We start from the raw sequence: 19158 nt of genomic DNA, 5'->3' as shown, positions 1-19158 counted from the left end.
GTTTTATTACAAAATGAAAAAATACAATATTTAACTATGTGTTAAACGGATGTGTTGCACGCAAAGGGCGACAGACAAAATAAGAAATCTTTTCAGTGCAATTCCAAGTTTGAGCTACATAGAATGTACAAGCAAAGTAACGAGTGCTTACGCTTCTGTCCTAGTTGCTAGTCTTGACACTGCTGTAGAACCGGACAGCGACCATTTTTCTTTTTGTGGGAGCTTGGAATACAGCTTCACCGGTTGCTCACGGTCTCACAGTGTTAGTGGATGGTACAACTGGTCCATTCGACAGTGACGCATGCCAAAGAAAACACTGGAGTGCAGTTTGAAGGTGTGACGGTGGGACTTGAAATTCCGTACTAACCTCCGATGGTGGAATGTCAGGTTGCAGGCAAGAGGTAACATAACGACGAAAAACATTAGGTATCAATGTCGGTGGCCGACGATGGTCGACATCCATCGAGTGGTGAAGTCAATACTAACGTTGCATTACGAGGTGCATTCAATTTCTAAGGCCTCCGATTTTTTCTAATTAACTACTCACCCGAAATCGATGAAACTGGCGTTACTTCTCGACGTAATCGCCCTGCAGACGTACACATTTTTCACAACGCTGACGCCTCCATGTTTCCCTGGCAGCGGCGAAGGCTTCTTTAGGAGTCTGTTTTGAACACTGGAAAATCGCTGAGGCAATAGCAGCACGGCTGGTGAATGTGCGGCCACGGAGAGTGTCTTTCATTGTTGGAAAAAAGCCAAAAGTCACTAGGAGCCAGGTCAGGTGAGTAGGGAGCATGAGGAATCACTTCAAAGTTGTTACCACGAAGAAACTGTTGCGTAACGTTAGCTCGATGTGCGGGTGCGTTGTCTTGGTCAAACAGCACACGCGCAGCCCCTCCCGGACGTTTTTGTTGCAGTGCAGGAAGGAATTTGTTCTTCAAAACATTTTCGTAGGATGCACCTGTTACCGTAGTGCCCTTTGGAACACAATGGGTAAGGATTACGCCCTCGCTGTCCCAGAACATGGACACCATCATTTTTTCAGCACTGGCGGTTACCCGAAATTTTTTTGGTCGCGGTGAATCTGTGTGCTTCCATTGAGCTGACTGGCGCTTTGTTTCTGGATTTAAAAATGGCATCCACGTCTCATCCATTGTCACAACCGACGAAAAGAAAGTCCCATTCATGCTGTCGTTGCGCGTCAACATTGCTCGGCAACATGCCACACGGGCAGCCATGTGGTCGTCCGTCAGCATTCGTGGCGCCCACCTGGATGACACTTTTCGCATTTTCAGGTCGTCATGCAGGATTGTGTGCACAGAACCCACAGAAATGCCAACTCTGGGGGCGATCTGTTCAACAGTCATTCGGTGATCCCCCAAAACAATTCTCTCTACTTTTTCGATCATGTCGTCAGACCGGCTTGTGCGAGCCCGATGTTGTTTCGGTTTGTTGTCACACGATGTTCTGCCTTCATTAAACTGTCGCACCCACGAACGCACTTTCGACACATCCATAACTCCATCACCACATGTCTCCTTCAACTGTCGATGAATTTCAATTGGTTTCACACCACGCAAATTCAGAAACCGAATGATTGCGCGCTGTTCAAGTAAGGGAAACGTCGCCATTTTAAGTATTTAAAACAGTTATCATCCTCAAGGATGGTGAGAGGAACAGGGTTTTGGTGCCAGTGCCGGGGAGGCGTAGTGCAAATATTTTGTAGGCCAGCGACCGTAAGCTTCTACTTTGGCATCGGGGTGCCTCGCCTTCTCTCGCACGGACGTCTTGAGAGTGGCTATGCCCGTGTCCTCGTGGAGGGTAACTACCCTCGTGAGCACTTATTCTGCAGGCGCTGGAGGGTCCGCATCCGCGTGGAACTAATCAAAGCCCACGCAGTGGAGCCGTAGGTGAGGAAAGGCTGGACAGCCATCCGGTATAGCCGGAGCTCGGTGTCGAGGTTCAGTCCGCTGCCGGTGAACATTGGGTACCACGCTTTTTTCAACTTGAGTCCATTTTGGGTGACATATTGTGCATAGCGATGGAAGAGCAGTGGCCCGCGACCAGTCGGGCGCTTATGTCGTCTTCGCATAGAGGCCGCTGCTGTCACTTTGTCCTGGAGGGAATCGGCCAGCGTGCAATTGGCTGACGTCTTCTTCACAGCACTCTCCGCTCTATCGTTCCCGACTGCTGTGCCGGCGCTTGACTTAACACCGTCACACCTTGCGATTTGTGAGCGTATGTTCATCTTCGATACTGAGGAACATCTCTTCAGTTGCAAACTCTTTGCTATTACAAACGACCTACAGAATTTGGTCAGTGTTGCAAATCAAATTCCTGGTTAGAATTAAAAACTCGAAAATTAACTTAAGTTCTGTAGAAAAAAGAATTAGACCTGCAACCCGACTAGTCACATATCTATGCTTCACGAAGAAGTAATCCGAACAGAGGAATATTTTACAGGTTCGAAATGTGAACTTAGTGCGGATTTTTTTCTCACGACATTCTTCCTGATTCATAGTTAATCACTTTGGATCGCGTACAGCATTTCCGTCTTCCTACATTTTCCACCCCCAGGGTGTACGCCACTCTGCCACCGTTTCGGGCGTCCGTTCTCTGGCTTTCGTTAACGATCACGCCCACAGAAGTGAGGAACGCGCACATCGAGGAATGTAAAAAGAAAGTGTAGAGCCCTGTCCGCCTCATAAGTGGTAAACGATAAAGAAAGCAGCTCCTTTTAACAGCCGTTTTACAACCTGTCCGTCGGCCAAAGGCGGAACGAGTAAAGTAAATATGTTTCTCAGCTGTTAACTGCCCACGTCACAATCTTATCTGTAATAGCTGTCAGCTGCGGCGAACTCACGCCTTGCATTATCTACAGAATTTACTGCACTTATGTACGGACTATATATTTGTTTGTAAAGCAGCATACAGGAATTTAATCTTCGGCGTTGTACGGGTAGTATTGACCTCCAGTTTTTCTGTAGCGCTTTGGGCGATTCTTGTTAGAAGGTGCTACATATTTTATTCTCATACCTATTCAGATATTCATAACGATACAGACAACTGTTAGGGGTGAATCTGGTTAATTTCATAAGGAAAAAAAATCTTAAGAGCGGTAATAATGCTTCACGTTCCTTGCGAACAAGTAACGGAGATACTGGGTCTGATATGATTTGAAACAAATATTAGTGACTTTCGTCACTGAAAATGTGATTGACTGTTAGTTGTCAAAAAAGGTTAGTTTTATTGAAATGAGAACGACCTTTTCTTGTGCATGTTTTGTGCAAACGAATAATTTTAACGAACTCGTAAGGTCAAGTGAGTAGATTCGAATACCCCGTAGGAAACTGAATTAAGAGGAGTAATTTGTTCCATATTATTTGCCGTAAAAGAAAAATTGTCAGAGAGAAATGATGTAGTTGTTTTACTAGCGAAAAATGCTACTGTCGGTGTTGTGACTTGGCAAGACAGCCAAGCCACTATGATTGGTAGCCGAAAAGCACGCGTTTAAGCTCACGCAGGCTGGCGTGAGGTCTGGAACAGGACAATGTAATTAATATAGCCAATAAGGTACGTTGCTGCTGGAATACTTAACTTTAATCTATAATTGGTGTACATCGGTCTCACGGTACAGGCATCACAAGATAAATAGCAATTGATAATGGCGCCTTGCTAGGTCGTAGCAAATGACGTAGCTGAAGGCTATTCTAACTATCGTCTCGGCAAATGAGAGCGTAATTTGTCAGTGAACCATCTCTAGCAAAGTCGGCTGTACAACTGGGGCGAGTGCTACGAAGCCTCTCTAGACCTGCCGTGTGGCGGCGCTCGATCTGCAATCACTGACAGTGGCGACACGCGGGTCCGACGTTTACTAGCGGACCGCGGCCGATTTAAAGGCTACCACCTAACAAGTGTGGTGCCTGGCGGTCACACCACAGGCTGTCTCAATCCACTTTCCTCCTTCCTCACGAAAAATTTTGCCATGCGAGCGTATTCGCGCTCTTTTTAACACAGAACGTTTTAAATCCTTTTACCCAGTCTCTCCTTGCAGTGAAGCTTCCGTACTCAGTGTCTCCCTCTCACTGCTGCTGTCTGCATGTGACTCTCTCCCATCGTCTTCCTCTTCTCCCATTGATTTACAGTACACCCCACTACCACTGTCTCCTCTCGCACTTACTCTCTTTCTTTACTATTGCCATTGTCCCCACCATGCCTCGGCAACCCAAAAATTCTGAGATCCAACTTTTTTTTTTCCCCTTATATCCACGTGTTTGAAATGTAAGTCCAAAATGCGCCCTGCCGCATACTTACGTGTAAAATTTCGCCAGTCTGGGAGTGTCCAGACCCTCTAGCCAACTTAGTCTCCACTCATCTGTATTTTTGATTTCCTCTATCTCCTCTCTCATTTGCTCCCACTGGTTCTGTCTCCATTCGTCCCTCATGCACTTTTACTGCTATTATGTGTCACTGGCCAGCAATACCTCCTCTCTCTCTCTTTGGCTCCCACCGCTGTTGTCTTCATCCATCTCTCTCCCTTTCCCCCACCATCGCTGTCTTCTCTCTTACTCTCCCACAGGCACGCACTGTCTGCCCACTCTTCCAACATCACTGTCTCTCTCTGCTACTCTGTTTCATCACTAAAATTGTTGGTGAGAAAGGCGGAATGAGGACTTTTAGGGTGCCGTTCCCCCATTTGGTCAGAGTCTTTAATAGAGGAACATATCCGCTGGTACGCTTTTGTTCCCTGCTACAGTAAGGAGTAGTGCTCCTACATAAAACGTATTCTACAAGTCAGTAAGATTTTGGCAGTTAATTATATACTTCGATCCTTTTATATACTTTGGCGCACGTAAACAACAAATAAGCATATATAATGTAAGCTTAACACAATATCGTTTGCTTCACGTTATCTCTCGATGCTTCGGACGTGCTCGATCGTGTTGAAAGATGCAATCGTCATCCCCAAATTGCTCTTCAACAGTGTGAATCAAGAAGGCGCTTAAAACATCAATGTAGGCCCGTGCTGTGATAATGCCACGCAAAACAAGAACGGGTGCAAGCTCCCTCCATGAAAAACACGACCACAGCATAACACCACCGTCTCCGAATTTTGCTGTTGGCACAACACACGCTGGCAGATGACGTTCACCGGGCGTTCGCCAGACCCACAACCTGTCATTGTGTACCGTGATTCGTCACTCCACACAACGTTTTGCCACTGTTCAATCGTCCAGTGTTCACGCTCCTTACACCAAGCGAGGCGTCGTTTGGCCTGATGTCTGGCTTATGAGCAGCCGCTCGACCATGAAACCCAAGTTTTCTCACCTCCCGCCTAATTGTCGTAGTACTTGCAGTGGATCCTGATGCGGTTTGGAATTCCTGTGTAATGGTCTGGATAGATGTCTATTTACACTTTACGACCGTCTTCAACTGTCGGCGGTCTCTGTCAACAGACGAGTTAAGCCTGTACGCTTTTGTGCTGTACGTGTCCCTTCACGTTCCCACTTCACTATCACATAGGAAACAGTGGACCTTTGTTTAGGAGTGTGGAAATCTCGCGTACAGACGTATGACGCAAGTGACACCCAATCAGCTGACCACGTTCGAAGTCCGTGAGTTCCACGGAGTGCCCCATTCTGCTCTCTCACGATGTCTAATGACTACTGAGGTCGCTGATATGGAGTACCTGGCAGTAGGTGGCAGCAAAATGCAGCTAATATGAAAACCGTATGTTGTTGTTTTTTTTTTTGGTGGCCGGATACTTTCGATCACATAGTGTACCTACGAGAAACGTCGTAGCCATTCTAGTCAGTTATTCTGTCTGGCATTTGTATGAGAAAAGTCGCGAATATTCTACTGTTTTCTTGTACAGAGAACCTTCGATACTTATCGTTATAAATACGAATTTTCTTAAACTTTGCATGTGACTTGATTATTTTTTATTACGGTAAAAGTAGAGGTAGCTCAAGATATCCTTAGCGCTCCGTCATTAAGGCTTTCCTATATCCGCCACTGGTTTAAAGACTGATAACAGTAAGTCAGTACTCACTCGAAAAACTGAAATACACATTATCGATGTACCACAATTACATTTATTATGAAAGGAGTTGGAGACTGAAAACTGGACATTCAACCTTTGCAGAACATGATCTAAATCAGTTTTGTTCTTATGAGATTAAACGTGTTATTCTTCATAGACGAGCTAAAGACGGAAAAACATCACTCGAAATTCCGGCTCTCAGTGAACACCAGTGACAGAATCATGTCGTAATCCTTAGTGATGGAATGCAGTTCTATTATTCATTCTTGCCAATTTCGCAGAAATAAGTTGTTAATTTTCTCACCGTCTAACAATATGCTTGTAAACAGTACAACTTTTCTCCAACCGATTTCGGCTAACTCCATCGTCTTTCACGCCCCCCCCCCCTTTTTTACTCCATCACGTGCACCAATTACCTCGTCCATGTAACATAGTAGTCTGAGGCAGTATTCACTTGTTTACTGTTTTACCCCGTGCTGTTTGTTTGTTCGTGGCTTCTTTGAGTATTTCATTATGCTACTGTTTTCGTATAGGTATATAGTCGTAAGACGTTATATATCTTTGGAAAAACATTTTGTGTACAGATATGAAGTCCCGCTGAAGTGGTCAGAAGCAGGCCTAGAAAAGCGAATGCCGGTTCACAGTGAACCATAAAACACTTGGCGGACTGTGGAGTAGGGATGTAGGCAGCGGAAGCGCTGTGAGAGACACATATGGAAAGACTGCGCGGCGGACTGTACCTGGCGCCCAAACAAATTGTGCAAATCGATTAATTCCTTTTACAAAAGATTTTAATTGGGCTCAAATTATTGCTCAGCTAATGGCACCATTTGTACGTGCGCCTTTCGGATTATACGTGCTAAAACAGCCACTCTCAAATAACTCTGGACTGTAGAGAGAGTCATTGTTCAAATTTTGTCTATCAATGTATCAGACCTTGCCATAAGATAAGTTACAATCGTTTGTAAACATCTACATCTTCATGATTACTCTGCAATTCACATTTAAGTGCTTGGCAGAGGGTTCATCGAACCACAATCATACTATCTCTCTACCATTCCAGTCCCGAACAGCGTGCGGGGAAAACGAATACCTAAACCTTTCTGTTCGAGCTCTGATTTCTCTTATTTTATTTTGATGATCATTCCTATGTAGGTTGGGCTCAACAAAATATTTTCGCATTCGGAAAAGAAAGTTCGTGACTGAAATTTCGTAAATAGATCTCGCAGCGACGAAAAACGTCTTTGCTGTAATGACTTCCATCCCAATTCGCGTATCATATCTGCCACACTCTCTCCCACACAACGTGATAATACAAAACGAACTGCCCTTTTTTGTACCCTTTCGATGTCCTCCGTCAATCCCACCTGGTAAGGATCCCACACTGCGCAGCAATATTCTAACAGAGGACGAACGAGTGTAGTGCAAGCTGTCTCTTTAGTGGACTTGTTGCATCTTCTAAGTGTCCTGCCAATGAAACGCAACCTTTGGCTCGCCTTCCCCACAATATTATCTATGTGGTCTTTCCAACTGAAGTTGTTCGTAATTTTTACACCCAGGTACTTAGTTGAATTGACAGCCTTGAGAAATGTACTATTTATCGAGTAATCGAATTCCAACGGATTTCTTTTGGAACTCGTGTGGATCACCTCACTCTTTTCGTTATTTAGCGTCAACTGCCACTTGTCACACCATACAGCAATCTTTTCTAAATCGCTTTGCAACTGACTGGTATTCGGATGTCCTTACTAGACGGTAAATTACAGCATCATCTGCGAACAACCTAAGAGAACTGCTCAGATTGTCACCCAGGACATTTATATAGATCAGGAACAGCAGGGGTCCCAGGACGCTTCCCTGGGGAACACCTGATATCACTTCAGTTTTACTCGATGATTTGCCGTCTATTACTACGAACTGCGACCTTCCTGACAGGAAATCACGAATCCAGTCGCACAACTGAGACGATACCCCATAGGCCCGCAGCTTGATTAGAAGTCGCTTGTGAGGAACGGTGTCAAAAGCTTTCCGGAAATCTAGAAATAGGAAATCAACTTGAGATCCCCTGTCGATAGCGGCCATTACTTCGTGCGAATAAAGAGCTAGCTGCGTTGCACAAGAACGATGTTTTCTGAAACCATGCGGATTACGTATCAATAGATCGTTCCCTTCGAGGTGATTCTTAATGTTTGAATACAGTATATGCTCCAAAACCCTACTGCAAACCGACGTCAATGATATAGGTCTGTAGTTCGATGGATTACTCCTACTACCCTTCTTAAACATGTTGCTTCGTTTAGACTTTACGTGTAAAAAAAAGAAATAAGAAAAGAAACACGTTTTTCTGGGAGGTTTTTGAAGCGAGCCGCATCTGTACTTCAAACTTGTGCGAATAGGTTAAAATTTTATAAGAAGATAGACAAATACAGGTAATTTGATGGTCGTACTGTTGTTTTGTGAAAGCTTTATCCGTTATCGCCATATAAAGAAACATAGGTCGATACAAAATTAAAAAAAAAAAATCTATACCTGAACGTATCGCGGTACTCGGGATTGGAAGTTTTGGTAATTTTTTTTATGTAGTGATTAATCAAAAAATAAATACTGAATACTGCAGTATTATTTGCTCTGTTAAATATTGTCGGCTAGCATGAGACTCTGAAATAACCCAATACCACGATGACATACGTACGGACATCGGCTATTCCGAAGTACGCACGAAATAATATTTTTATACATACAGCGCGACTCACCGCCTTCTAACAGATAGTTCGCGTGAGCGCTGCTATTATGGAGAGAATATATGCGTGCTTTTACGAAAAGTGTAATGATGAATTTGGTTCTCAGGGCTACTGGTCATTTACGTACCAACCTGCACATAGAAAGTGAGATGTTTTTTTATGCTTATTAAACCTAATATTTTTCTGTATTTACTATTTGTTATCTGCAAGGCAAAAACTGAGGAGAATCTAATCTGCCGTTAAGCGGCCAATCTTAAACATACTGAACTCATTCAGTACGAAAACATTAATAAATGGAATTTGTCTTTACTTTACTAGCTTTGAAACTATTAAAAGATCAAAATAGAGAAGTCTTCCGCATTTACATTTAATATTACGGACTGAATTTCTACCTAAAAAATATCGTCAGCGTAATGGCCGACCAAATGCTGCTAGGGAAAGAGAGCTCCCCGCAACACGAAATTCTGAAATAGAGCTACTAATTACAGTTACTGATGGTTATTATGGGAGGTGCTCACTACTTCAATAACCAACACTTTCTGAAAACAGTTGGACATATATTCTGATAAACTATACACAGACTTACATTAAATATCAGACTGTGAGACAATGGCGGCCTTCAGCTAGACGAAACAAGGTAGGGAAGAAAAATCTAACCCAAAAACTTTATATCTGATCTTCTTGATCTACATTACACAGATACTATAAACAAAAGACTATCCGTTAAACGCATCGCTGTTCGCAAGCATAAAGTAAATATCTCTGGAGCAAGCATTGCATTTTGCGCATGTTCTCAACATCAAACCAGGATTGTCACGTGTTTTCGGGACTTCACTAGGCGTGTGTGCTTTCCGCAGAGTTTGAAGTTTGTAATATCAAGAGTTTCTGTTGTTTTTTCACCGTTTGTTGATAGTGTAATAGCGATGGTGAATTACTGTTGTTGCTACGGATGCAAAGAAAAATATGTGAACGGAAGGATAGTAACTTTTCATTGGTACATACCATATAGCTATAATTATAGTTTTCACATTAGTAAGAGACACTGTACGTATATGTTTAAAAATTTCGAGACGCATTATAATTAAGGCTTGATTCTGTAGACCTACTTTCCTACAATTTTATGACTATGTAATAGATATTACGGCTGGTACAAAAGCTTACAAAAAATCGCTTCCTCTCGTAAATTAGCTAGTGGAACAGGAAAGGGAGTGGTTAGTTGTTTCAGCAAATGCTATCCTCCATGCATTTATCAGTGACTTGTCGATTATGTATATAGATTTGAAAGACGGGAGACAAATTCAATAGGGTGGGACTCTGTAACTGTCCTCGTATAATACCTGTGTCCAAACCTTTTTGTTTACTACCATATAAAGTTACAGTAGGTGACCATGTTAAGTGTGTCTAGGACATGGAGAATGATTATGTGTGATTTATATTTTAGTTTCCCGAAGGATGAACAAGGAGTAAAGATGTGGCTCGAGAAAATAAGCAGGAGTAATTTTGTCCCCACAAAATATTCCAAAGTATGTTCAAAACACTTTGAAGAGGAATGTTTAGACAGAGAGAAATTTGGGCGTGTGTGGCTGAAGGTACCTAATCAAAGTACATTCATCTTCTTTGGTGTATTTTACCTTAAAATTATTTTCTTCACCATTTGATTAAGAAGCGTAAAATATTACTAAACACGTCCCCAAACTCTTTCATTTGTGTCACTTTCCACTTCCCTTAATGGTGTTATATGGGTTGACTGTTACATGACCAACTGTACTTGCTTTACAGTACATTTATTCTCCAATCGCCTTTTTGCCCCCTTGTTACTCAGTCTATTATTTATTTAATAAACTGGGAGCAAGTACGTAAAATGCGTTAAATAAATACTTCAAAGTGTCACCAGTAAGAAAAATTGTGCTTTAGGTCGCAAAAACGAGAAAATAAATACGCAGAAATAGCAGAAAAAAGGATAATTAGCAGGGATATAGTCGCTAATTCGGTGTTTTTCGGACACATGCAAAAGTACTCGCGTACTGTCAAGTCGTTTTGCAAGACTGTCACTGCAAAAAATGTATGTCAGGCTCTGTAATACTATAAAATGCCATATCATAGACCCGTGGTCTAGGGAGCCGGCGCGGTAGCTCAGCGTGTTCGGTCAGAGGGTTAGCAGCCCTCTGTAACAAAAAAAACTGAGTTAATCGATCAACAACGAACTTAAAAACGGATGTCTTACGACGTCCGCCCCGAGCAGATTCAACGAACAAAAGCGAACAAAATGACATTACAAAAAAAAAAAAAAAAAAAAAAAGGGGGTAGCGTCTTCGATTCATCATCAAAACGTCTTCAGTCCCGGGTTCGATCCCCGCCACTGCCTAAATTTTGATAAATAATCACCATTGGCGGCCGAAGACTTCCGGCATAAGAAGTCAGCCTCATTCTGCCAACGGCCTTGTCAAAGAGGGCGGAGGAGCGGATAGAGGTTCAGGGCACTCTCTTGTCCTAGGGGTGGGAAATTGCCCCTAAAGGCGGAAGAATCAGCAATGATCAACGACATGAGGATGCAGAAGGCAATGGAAACCACTGCATTAAAGACACGTAACGTGTATCCACAGGACATGTGGCCTGTAATTGAAGAAGTGTCATGATGATCTCTACATTGGCAAAAGATTCAGGAATAGTCCCCCATTCGGATCTCCGAGAGGGGACTGCCAAGGGGGAGGTTACCATGAGAAAAAGACTGAATAATCAACGAAAGGATAACGTTCAAAGAGTCGTGGCGTGGTAGATCAGAAGCTTGAACGTGGTAGGGAAACTAGAAAATCTGAAAAGGGAAAGGCAAAGGCTGAATCTAGATACAGTAGGGGTCAGTGAAGTGAAGTGGAAGGAAGACAAGGATTTCTGGTCAGATGAATATCGAGTAATATCAACAGCAGCAGAAAATGGTATAACAGGTGTAGGATTCGTTATGAATAGGATGGTAGGGCAGAGTGTGTGTTACTGTGAACAGTTCAGTGACCGGGTTGTTCTAATCAGAATCGACAGCAGACCAACACCGACAACGATAGTTCAGGTATACATGCCGACGTCGCAAGCTGAAGATGTACAGATAGAGAAAGTGTATGAGGATATTGAAAGGGTAATGCAGTATGTAAAGGGGGACGAAAATCTAATGGTCATGGGCGACTGGAATGCAGTTGTAGGGGAAGGAGTAGAAGAAAAGGTTACAGGAGAATATGGGCTTGGGACAAGGAATGAAAGAGGAGAAAGACTAATTGAGTTCTGTAACAAGTTTCAGCTAGTAATAGCGAATACCCTGTTCAAGAATCAGAAGAGGAGGAGGTATACTTGGAAAAGGCCGGGAGATACGGGAAGATTTCAATTAGATTACATCATGGTCAGACAGAGATTCCGAAATCAGATACTGGATTGTAAGGCGTACCCAGGAGCAGATATAGACTCAGATCACAATGTAGTAGTGATGAAGAGTAGGCTGAAGTTCAAGACATTAGTCAGGAAGAATCAATATGCAAAGAAGTGGGATACGGAAGTACTAAGGAATGACGAGATACGTTTGAAGTTCTCTAACGCTATAGATACAGCAGTAAGGAATAGCGCAGTAGGCAGTACAGTTGAAGAGGAATGAACATCTCTAAAAAGGGTCATCACAGAAGTTGGGAAGGAAAACATAGGTACAAAGAAGGTAGCTGCGAAGAAACCATGGGTAACAGAAGAACTACTTCAGTTGATTGATGAAAGGAGGAAGTACAAACATGTTTCGGGAAAATCAGGAATACAGAAATACCAGTCGCTGAGGAATGAAATAAATAGGAAGTGCAGGGAAGCTAAGACGAAATGGCTGCAGGAAAAATGTGAAGACATCGAAAAAGATATGATTGTCGGAAGGACAGACTCAGCATACAGGAAAGTCAAAACAACCTTTGGTGACATTAAAAGCAACGGTGGTAACATTAAGAGTGCAATGGGAATTCCACTGTTAAATGCAGAGGAGAGAGCAGATAGGTGGAAAGAATACATTGAAAGCCTCTATGAGGGGGAAGATTTGTCTGATGTGATAGAAGAAGAAACAGGAGTCGATTTAGAAGAGATAGGGGATCCAGTATTAGAATCGGAATTTAAAAGAGCTTTGGAGGACTTACGATCAAATAAGGCAGAAGGGATAGATAACATTCCATCAGAATTTCTAAAATCATAGGGGGAAGTGGCAACAAAACGACTATTCACTTTGGTGTGTAGAATATATGAGTCTGGCGATATACCATCTGACTTTCGGAAAAGCATCATCCACACAATTCCGAAGACGGCAAGAGCTGACAAGTGCGAGAACTATCGCACAATCAGCTTAACAGCTCATGCATCGAAGCTGCTTACAAGAATAATATACAGAAGAAATGAAAAGAAAATTAAGAATGCGCTAGGTGACGATGAGTTTGGCTTTAGGAAAAGTAAAGGGACGAGAGAGGCAATTCTGTTCGAGATACTGTAAAAAGTAGGGGTAAGCTATAGGGACAGACGGGTCATATACAATATGTACAACAACCAAGAGGGAATAATAAGAGTGGACGATCAAGAACGAAGTGCTCGTATTAAGAAGGGTGTAAGACAAGGCTGTAGCCTTTCACCCCTACTCTTCAATCTGTACATCGAGGAAGCAATGATGATGGAAATAAAAGAAAGGTTCAGGAGTGGAACTAAAATACAAGGTGAAATGATATCAGTGATACGATTCGCTGATGACATTGCTATTCTAAGTGAAAGTGAAGAAGAATTAAATGATCTGCTGAACGGAATGAACAGTCTAATGAGTACACAGTATGGTTTGAGAGTAAATCGGAGAAAGACGAAGGTAATGAGAAGTAGTAGAAATGGGAACAGCGAGAAACTTGACATCAGGATTAATGGTCACGAAGTCAATGAAGTTAAGGAATTCTGCTACCTAGGCAGTAAAATAACCAATGACGGACGGAGCAAGGAGGACATCAAAAGCAGACTCGCTATGGCAAAAAAGGCATTTCTGGCCAAGAGAAATCTACTAATATCAAATAGCGGCCTTAATTTGAGGAAGAAATTTCTGAGGATGTACGTCTGGAGTACAGCATTGTATGGTAGTGAAACATGGACTGTGGGAAAACCGGAACAGAGGAGAATCGAAGCATTTTAGATGTGGTGCTATAGACGAATGTTGAAAATCAGGTGGACTGATAAGGTAAGGAATGAGGAGGTTATACGCAGAATCGGAGAGGAAAGGAATATGTGGAAAACACTGATAAGGAGAAGGGACAGGATGATAGGACATCTGCTAAGACATGAGGGAATGACTTCCATGGTACTAGGAGGAGCTGTAGAGGGCAAAAACTGTAGAGGAAGACAGAGATTGGAAAACGTCAAGCAAATAATTGAGGACGTAGGTTGCAAGTGCTACTCTGAGATGAAGAGGTTAGCACATGAAAGGAATTCGTGGCGGGCCGCATCAAACCAGTCAGTAGACTGATGACAAAAAAAAATACCGAAAACTACCAAAAATAGAGTGCATCTGAACTGTGACACCTATCACAAAGAACCAGAATGCAATATCACTTGCCCTTAAAAGTTACGTAGCTGGTTTATTCCCGGTATCAAAAGGATACTGTTAAAATGTGTGCGCAACATATATAAATAATCCACGACACGTACGAAAAGAATCCGTCTGTACTAGGGATGTATAACATTCTAAATATACAGGGCGCTATATGGACATGCACACGACGTCCCAAGAACACGTGACCAGGACGGCAATGTATGTTGACAACACAAAATCCGTTCTGCGCATGTGAATGCTCACTCCAGAGATATTTACTCTATGTTCGCAAGCTTTACAGATAATATACTATACTTTTTAATATTTGATATTCATCGCGCACACAGACGGAGCATTCCAATAATTTGTAGTTCACGCGTCACTATTTTTTAACACATAAAAAACCCTTTTCATTTTTCTCGAAATGTCGATTTGTGTGACGTTCCGTCACAGACGAGGAGTCGCCTGAGTGAACAAAAATCTACATCGATTGCGAAGTTATGGCGGTCTATGTCAAAATATGGCAAAGTTAGATATGGGAACCAGTATGGAAAAAGCTCCTAACGTAGCACAAAAAAGTGAATATGAACTGGGAGAAGTTAGGGATGTATAAGAAGGGAACTAGCATTTCAACTTACCTTGCAGCTTAAGAGACACTTAAATCAGAGCATCTTGACATGTTACCGAATTTGGTAGTTTTGGTATCCAAAAATCATGGTTTTTCGTTTTCTGTTTTGCATCGTTACTGGTGACAAGAAATAATGCCTTTATGCTAGCATAGGGGAAGAAAAACGGCAACGCGCCGTATAAAGCCTGTGCGCATCCACGTAAGATAATGTCCTGCATGTGGAACTGCGACGGTGTGGTGTTCTAGGAACAGCGTGAGCGAGGTTTAGCCATCGCTGCTAACATTCATTTTCAGTGACTGAGACGTCTGGCAGACGCAATCCGAGAACAACGACCAAGAGGACTGCGTGAAGTGAAGTGATGGCACTCCACGGCAACGGCCACCCGCGTTCTGGTGTGCTAAGAAAAAACGCTGTGCAGGAGCTGCGTTCAGAAGTCACCGCATACTCACCTAGTCACCTCATCTTGCACCCTCAATTTTCGCCTTTTGCGCTCTCTGTCGTTCAGCATCCAAGGAATTTCCTTTCGGGATGGACTTGCGCTCCGAACATGGCTCAGAGTTCTACGCCTCAAAACTTGGTATCTACAGTCGCGGATTCGAAAATTTGCCCCACTGTTGACAGGCTGTTGTAAGTAGTGAAGGAGAGTGTCTGTTGTTGTCGTGGTCTTCACCCTGAGACTGGTTTGATGCAGCTCTCCATGCTACTCTATACTGTGCAAGCTACTTCATCTCCCAGTACCTACTGCAACCTACATCCTTCTGAATCTGCTTAGTGTATTCATCTCTTGGTCTCCCTCTACGATTTTTACCCTCCACGCTCCCTCCAATGCTAAATTTGTGATCCCTTGATGCATCAGAACATGTCCTACCAACAGATCCCTTCTCCTAGTCAAGTTGGGCCACAAATTTCTCTTCTGTCCAATTCTATTCAACACCACCTCATTAGTTATGTGATCTACCCATCTAATCTTCAGCATTCTTCTGTAGCATCACATATCGAAAGCTTCTATTCTCTTCTTGTCTAAACTATTTATCGTCCATGTTTCACTTCCATACATGGCTACACTCCATACAAATACTTCCAGAAACGACTTCATGACACTTATATCTACACTCGATGTTAACAAATTTCTCTTCTTCAGAAACGCTTTCCTTGCCATTCCTAGTATACGTTTTAAATCCTCTCTACTTCGACCATCATTAGTTATTTTGCTCCCCAAATAGCAAAACTCCTTTACTACTTTAAGTGTCTCATTTCCTAATCTGATTCCCTCAGCATCACCCAATTTAATTCGACTACATTCCATGATCCTCGTTTTCCTTTTGTTGATGTTCTTGTTATATCCTCCTTTCAAGACAGTGTCCATTCCGTTCAACTGCTCTTCCAAGTCCTTTGCTGTCTGACAGAATTACAATGTCATCGGCGAACCTCAAAGTTTTTATTTCTTCTCCATGGATTTTAATACCTACTCCGAATTTTTGTTTTGTATCCTTTACTGCTTGCTCAATAAATAGATTGAATAACATCGGGGAGAGGCTACAACCCTGTCTCACTAGCTTCAAAAGAATGGTTCAAATGGCTCTGAGCACTATGGGACTTAACATCTGAGGTCATCAGTCCTCTAGAACTGAGAACTACTTAAACCTAACCAAGCTAAGGACATCACAGACATCTATGCCCGAGGCAGCATTCGAACCTGCGACCGCAGCGGTGGCGCGGTTCCAGACTGTAGCGCATAGAACCGCTCGGCCACTCTGGCCGGCTCACTCCCTTCCCAACAACGGCTTCCCTTTCATGTCCCTCATCTCTTATAACTGCCATCTGGTTTCTGTACAAATTGTAAATAGCCTTTCGCTCCCTGCCACCTCTAGAATTTGAAAGACAGTATTCCAGTCAACATTGTCAAAAGCTTTCTCTAAGTCTACAGATGCTAGAAACGTATGTTTGCCCTACCTTAATCTTTCTTCTAAGATAAGTCGTAAGGTCAGTATTGCCTCACGTGTTCCAACATTTCTACGGAATCCAAACTGATCTTCCCCGAGGTCGGCTTCTACCAGTTTTTCCATTCGTCTGTAAAGAATTCGCATTAGTATTTTGCAGCCGTGACTTATTAAACTGTTAGTTCGGTAATTTTCACATCTGTCAACACCTGCTTTCTTTGGGATAAACTTCTTAAAATTTAGAAATCATAAGCTTGAATTGTAGCTACTGCTGATTCGAGGATTAATAGAAGTATTTGTCCAATAATTAGTAGTGAAATTAAATTTACTGCTATGGGTGGAATTATTATATTCTTCCTGAAGTCTGAGGGTATTTCGCCTGTCTCATTTTATGTGGGGTTATTAAACTAGCGGGAAAACGCTACGAACCTGTCCACTAAGCCAGTACATCAAGGACGGCAATTTTTGAATGTGAGCGGATGCCCGTGGGTGTCGGTGGCGTCTTCACGTTGTGCGCGCCCTCCTGTGCCCGGCAGCTGGCCGCGGCCACGCCCTCGCCCGCGGACTCCGCCGTGGAGGCGTCTGCGGCGGCCCCCGGCGACCAGAAGGGCGGCGAGGCGGCCGGCAGCCAGCCGGAGGACGACTCCTCCACGTCGGACGAGATCACGCTGGACCTGCTGCTGCTGCGCCAGCAGGAGTTCCGCCGCAACCAGCAGCAGCAGGAGGAGGCCGCCGACTCGGGCAGCACGACGCCCGCGCCCGCCACGCCCGCCGCCCCCGCGGCCGCCCCCGCCGCCGCCCCCGCCACGCCGGCCGCCGTCAAGACGGAGGCGGTCGCCACGTCCGACGAGGAGAGCCTCAAGACGCTCAAGACGCGCATCCGCGAGAAGCTGGCCGCCGTCAGCGCCGCCGCCGCCGCCGCCGGCGCCGCCTCGTCGCCGTCTTCCGCCAACGACGAGTCCTCGGCGGCGTCCTCGCCCCTGGCTCTCCACGGCAGGAAGTCCGTCAAGAAGGTGCGCAGCTGACTGCTTCTCTGCTCTGCTCGCACTGCTGTGTGCGCAGAGACTCCGTCTCCCTAATTCCTCTTTCCACCCCTCTCACTTTCTTATCGGTCCTCGATGCCTTTTGAATTTTCCTACTCCTCCTCCTCCTCGTCTTCTAGTCGTTTTTCTCCTCTATGATGCTTCCTTCTTCTTTCTCCTCCTATTCCTTCATCCCCTATGTTTCTTCCGACTCAAACTCCTTGTTTCTACTCCCACTCTTCCTGTTCATTCTCCTCTTCCCTTCTCCTCTTTCTCCTACTCCTCTTTCTCCTCCTACATCAGTACCACTTTCTCGTCCTCGTCTTCCTCCTCCATCTCCTCTCTCAACCTCACCCTCCACCTCTTTCTCCTGGTCTGCGTTTATGGTGCTCCTTCTCCTTCTTCTTTTTCTTTTTCTTTTGTTCTTCTTCTTCTTCTCCTCCTCCTCTTTGTGCTTTTCTCCCTTCCTCCCTTTCTTCTCCTACTTTTCCCTCTTCCTACTCCTTCTTTATTAATTCTTGATTCAGAACACTTCTTCCTCATTCTTCCTTCCCTCTGTTCATCTTATATCTTGTTCTCTTATCTCCCACTTTCTCTCCCTAGTACTTCACCTACTCTTCCGTCTGTTGTTTCTTCTCCTATTCTACTGAGGCATAATTTCTCTCTCTTACCCTCCTCTTCTTACTGACTGATGCGGCGCAAACTTGAGCCAGTTCACTGGTGACCAAAGTTTTATATATATATATATATATATATATATATATATATATATATATATATATATATATATATATATATATATATAAGAACGTAGGCTTCCGCGGCTGATATAGTAATTAAAATTCTTCTGGGTATTATGCCGCGTCATTGCTAAAAGCTAACAACAATAATAAATAATACTTTATTATTGTTGTTAGTTTTTAGCAATGACGTGGCATAATACCCAGAAGAATTTTAATCACAATGTTTTTTTTTCCTCTGCATTTTTGTAAATCACTTACTGCCAGTGCTGCAGCACTACCTTTCACGCTACGTATCACGTATTCCTTGCACACCCGTCGCCACTTCCACCAGTTGTGGAGCTATTCGGGTAATCCCTTCTCTGTGTTGCACTTTTCACAAACGGCAGTAAATATATATATATACATATATATGTTGTGTGTGTGTGTGTGTGTGTGTGTGTGGGTCGAATTCAACCAGATCTGCCGCACAAACAA

General features: G+C 43.5%; 1 protein-coding gene across 1 annotated transcript in view; it reads left to right on the top strand.

The window, feature by feature from the left end:
* The window catches only part of LOC126106270 (mucin-19-like), a 267599-nt gene that overhangs the window by 139054 nt on the left and 109387 nt on the right, over positions 1-19158 (top strand). The window contains exon 4 of the mRNA XM_049912493.1: positions 17456-17932. Coding sequence (XP_049768450.1) covers positions 17456-17932 — 477 coding nt within the window. The remainder of the gene's footprint in view (positions 1-17455; positions 17933-19158) is intronic.

This window comes from Schistocerca cancellata, chromosome 10 (genome assembly GCF_023864275.1).
Source record: "Schistocerca cancellata isolate TAMUIC-IGC-003103 chromosome 10, iqSchCanc2.1, whole genome shotgun sequence".
NCBI lineage: Eukaryota > Metazoa > Arthropoda > Insecta > Orthoptera > Acrididae > Schistocerca > Schistocerca cancellata.
The sequence above is the reverse complement of the archived record's forward strand: the minus strand, read 5'-3'. Positions and strand labels throughout refer to the sequence as shown.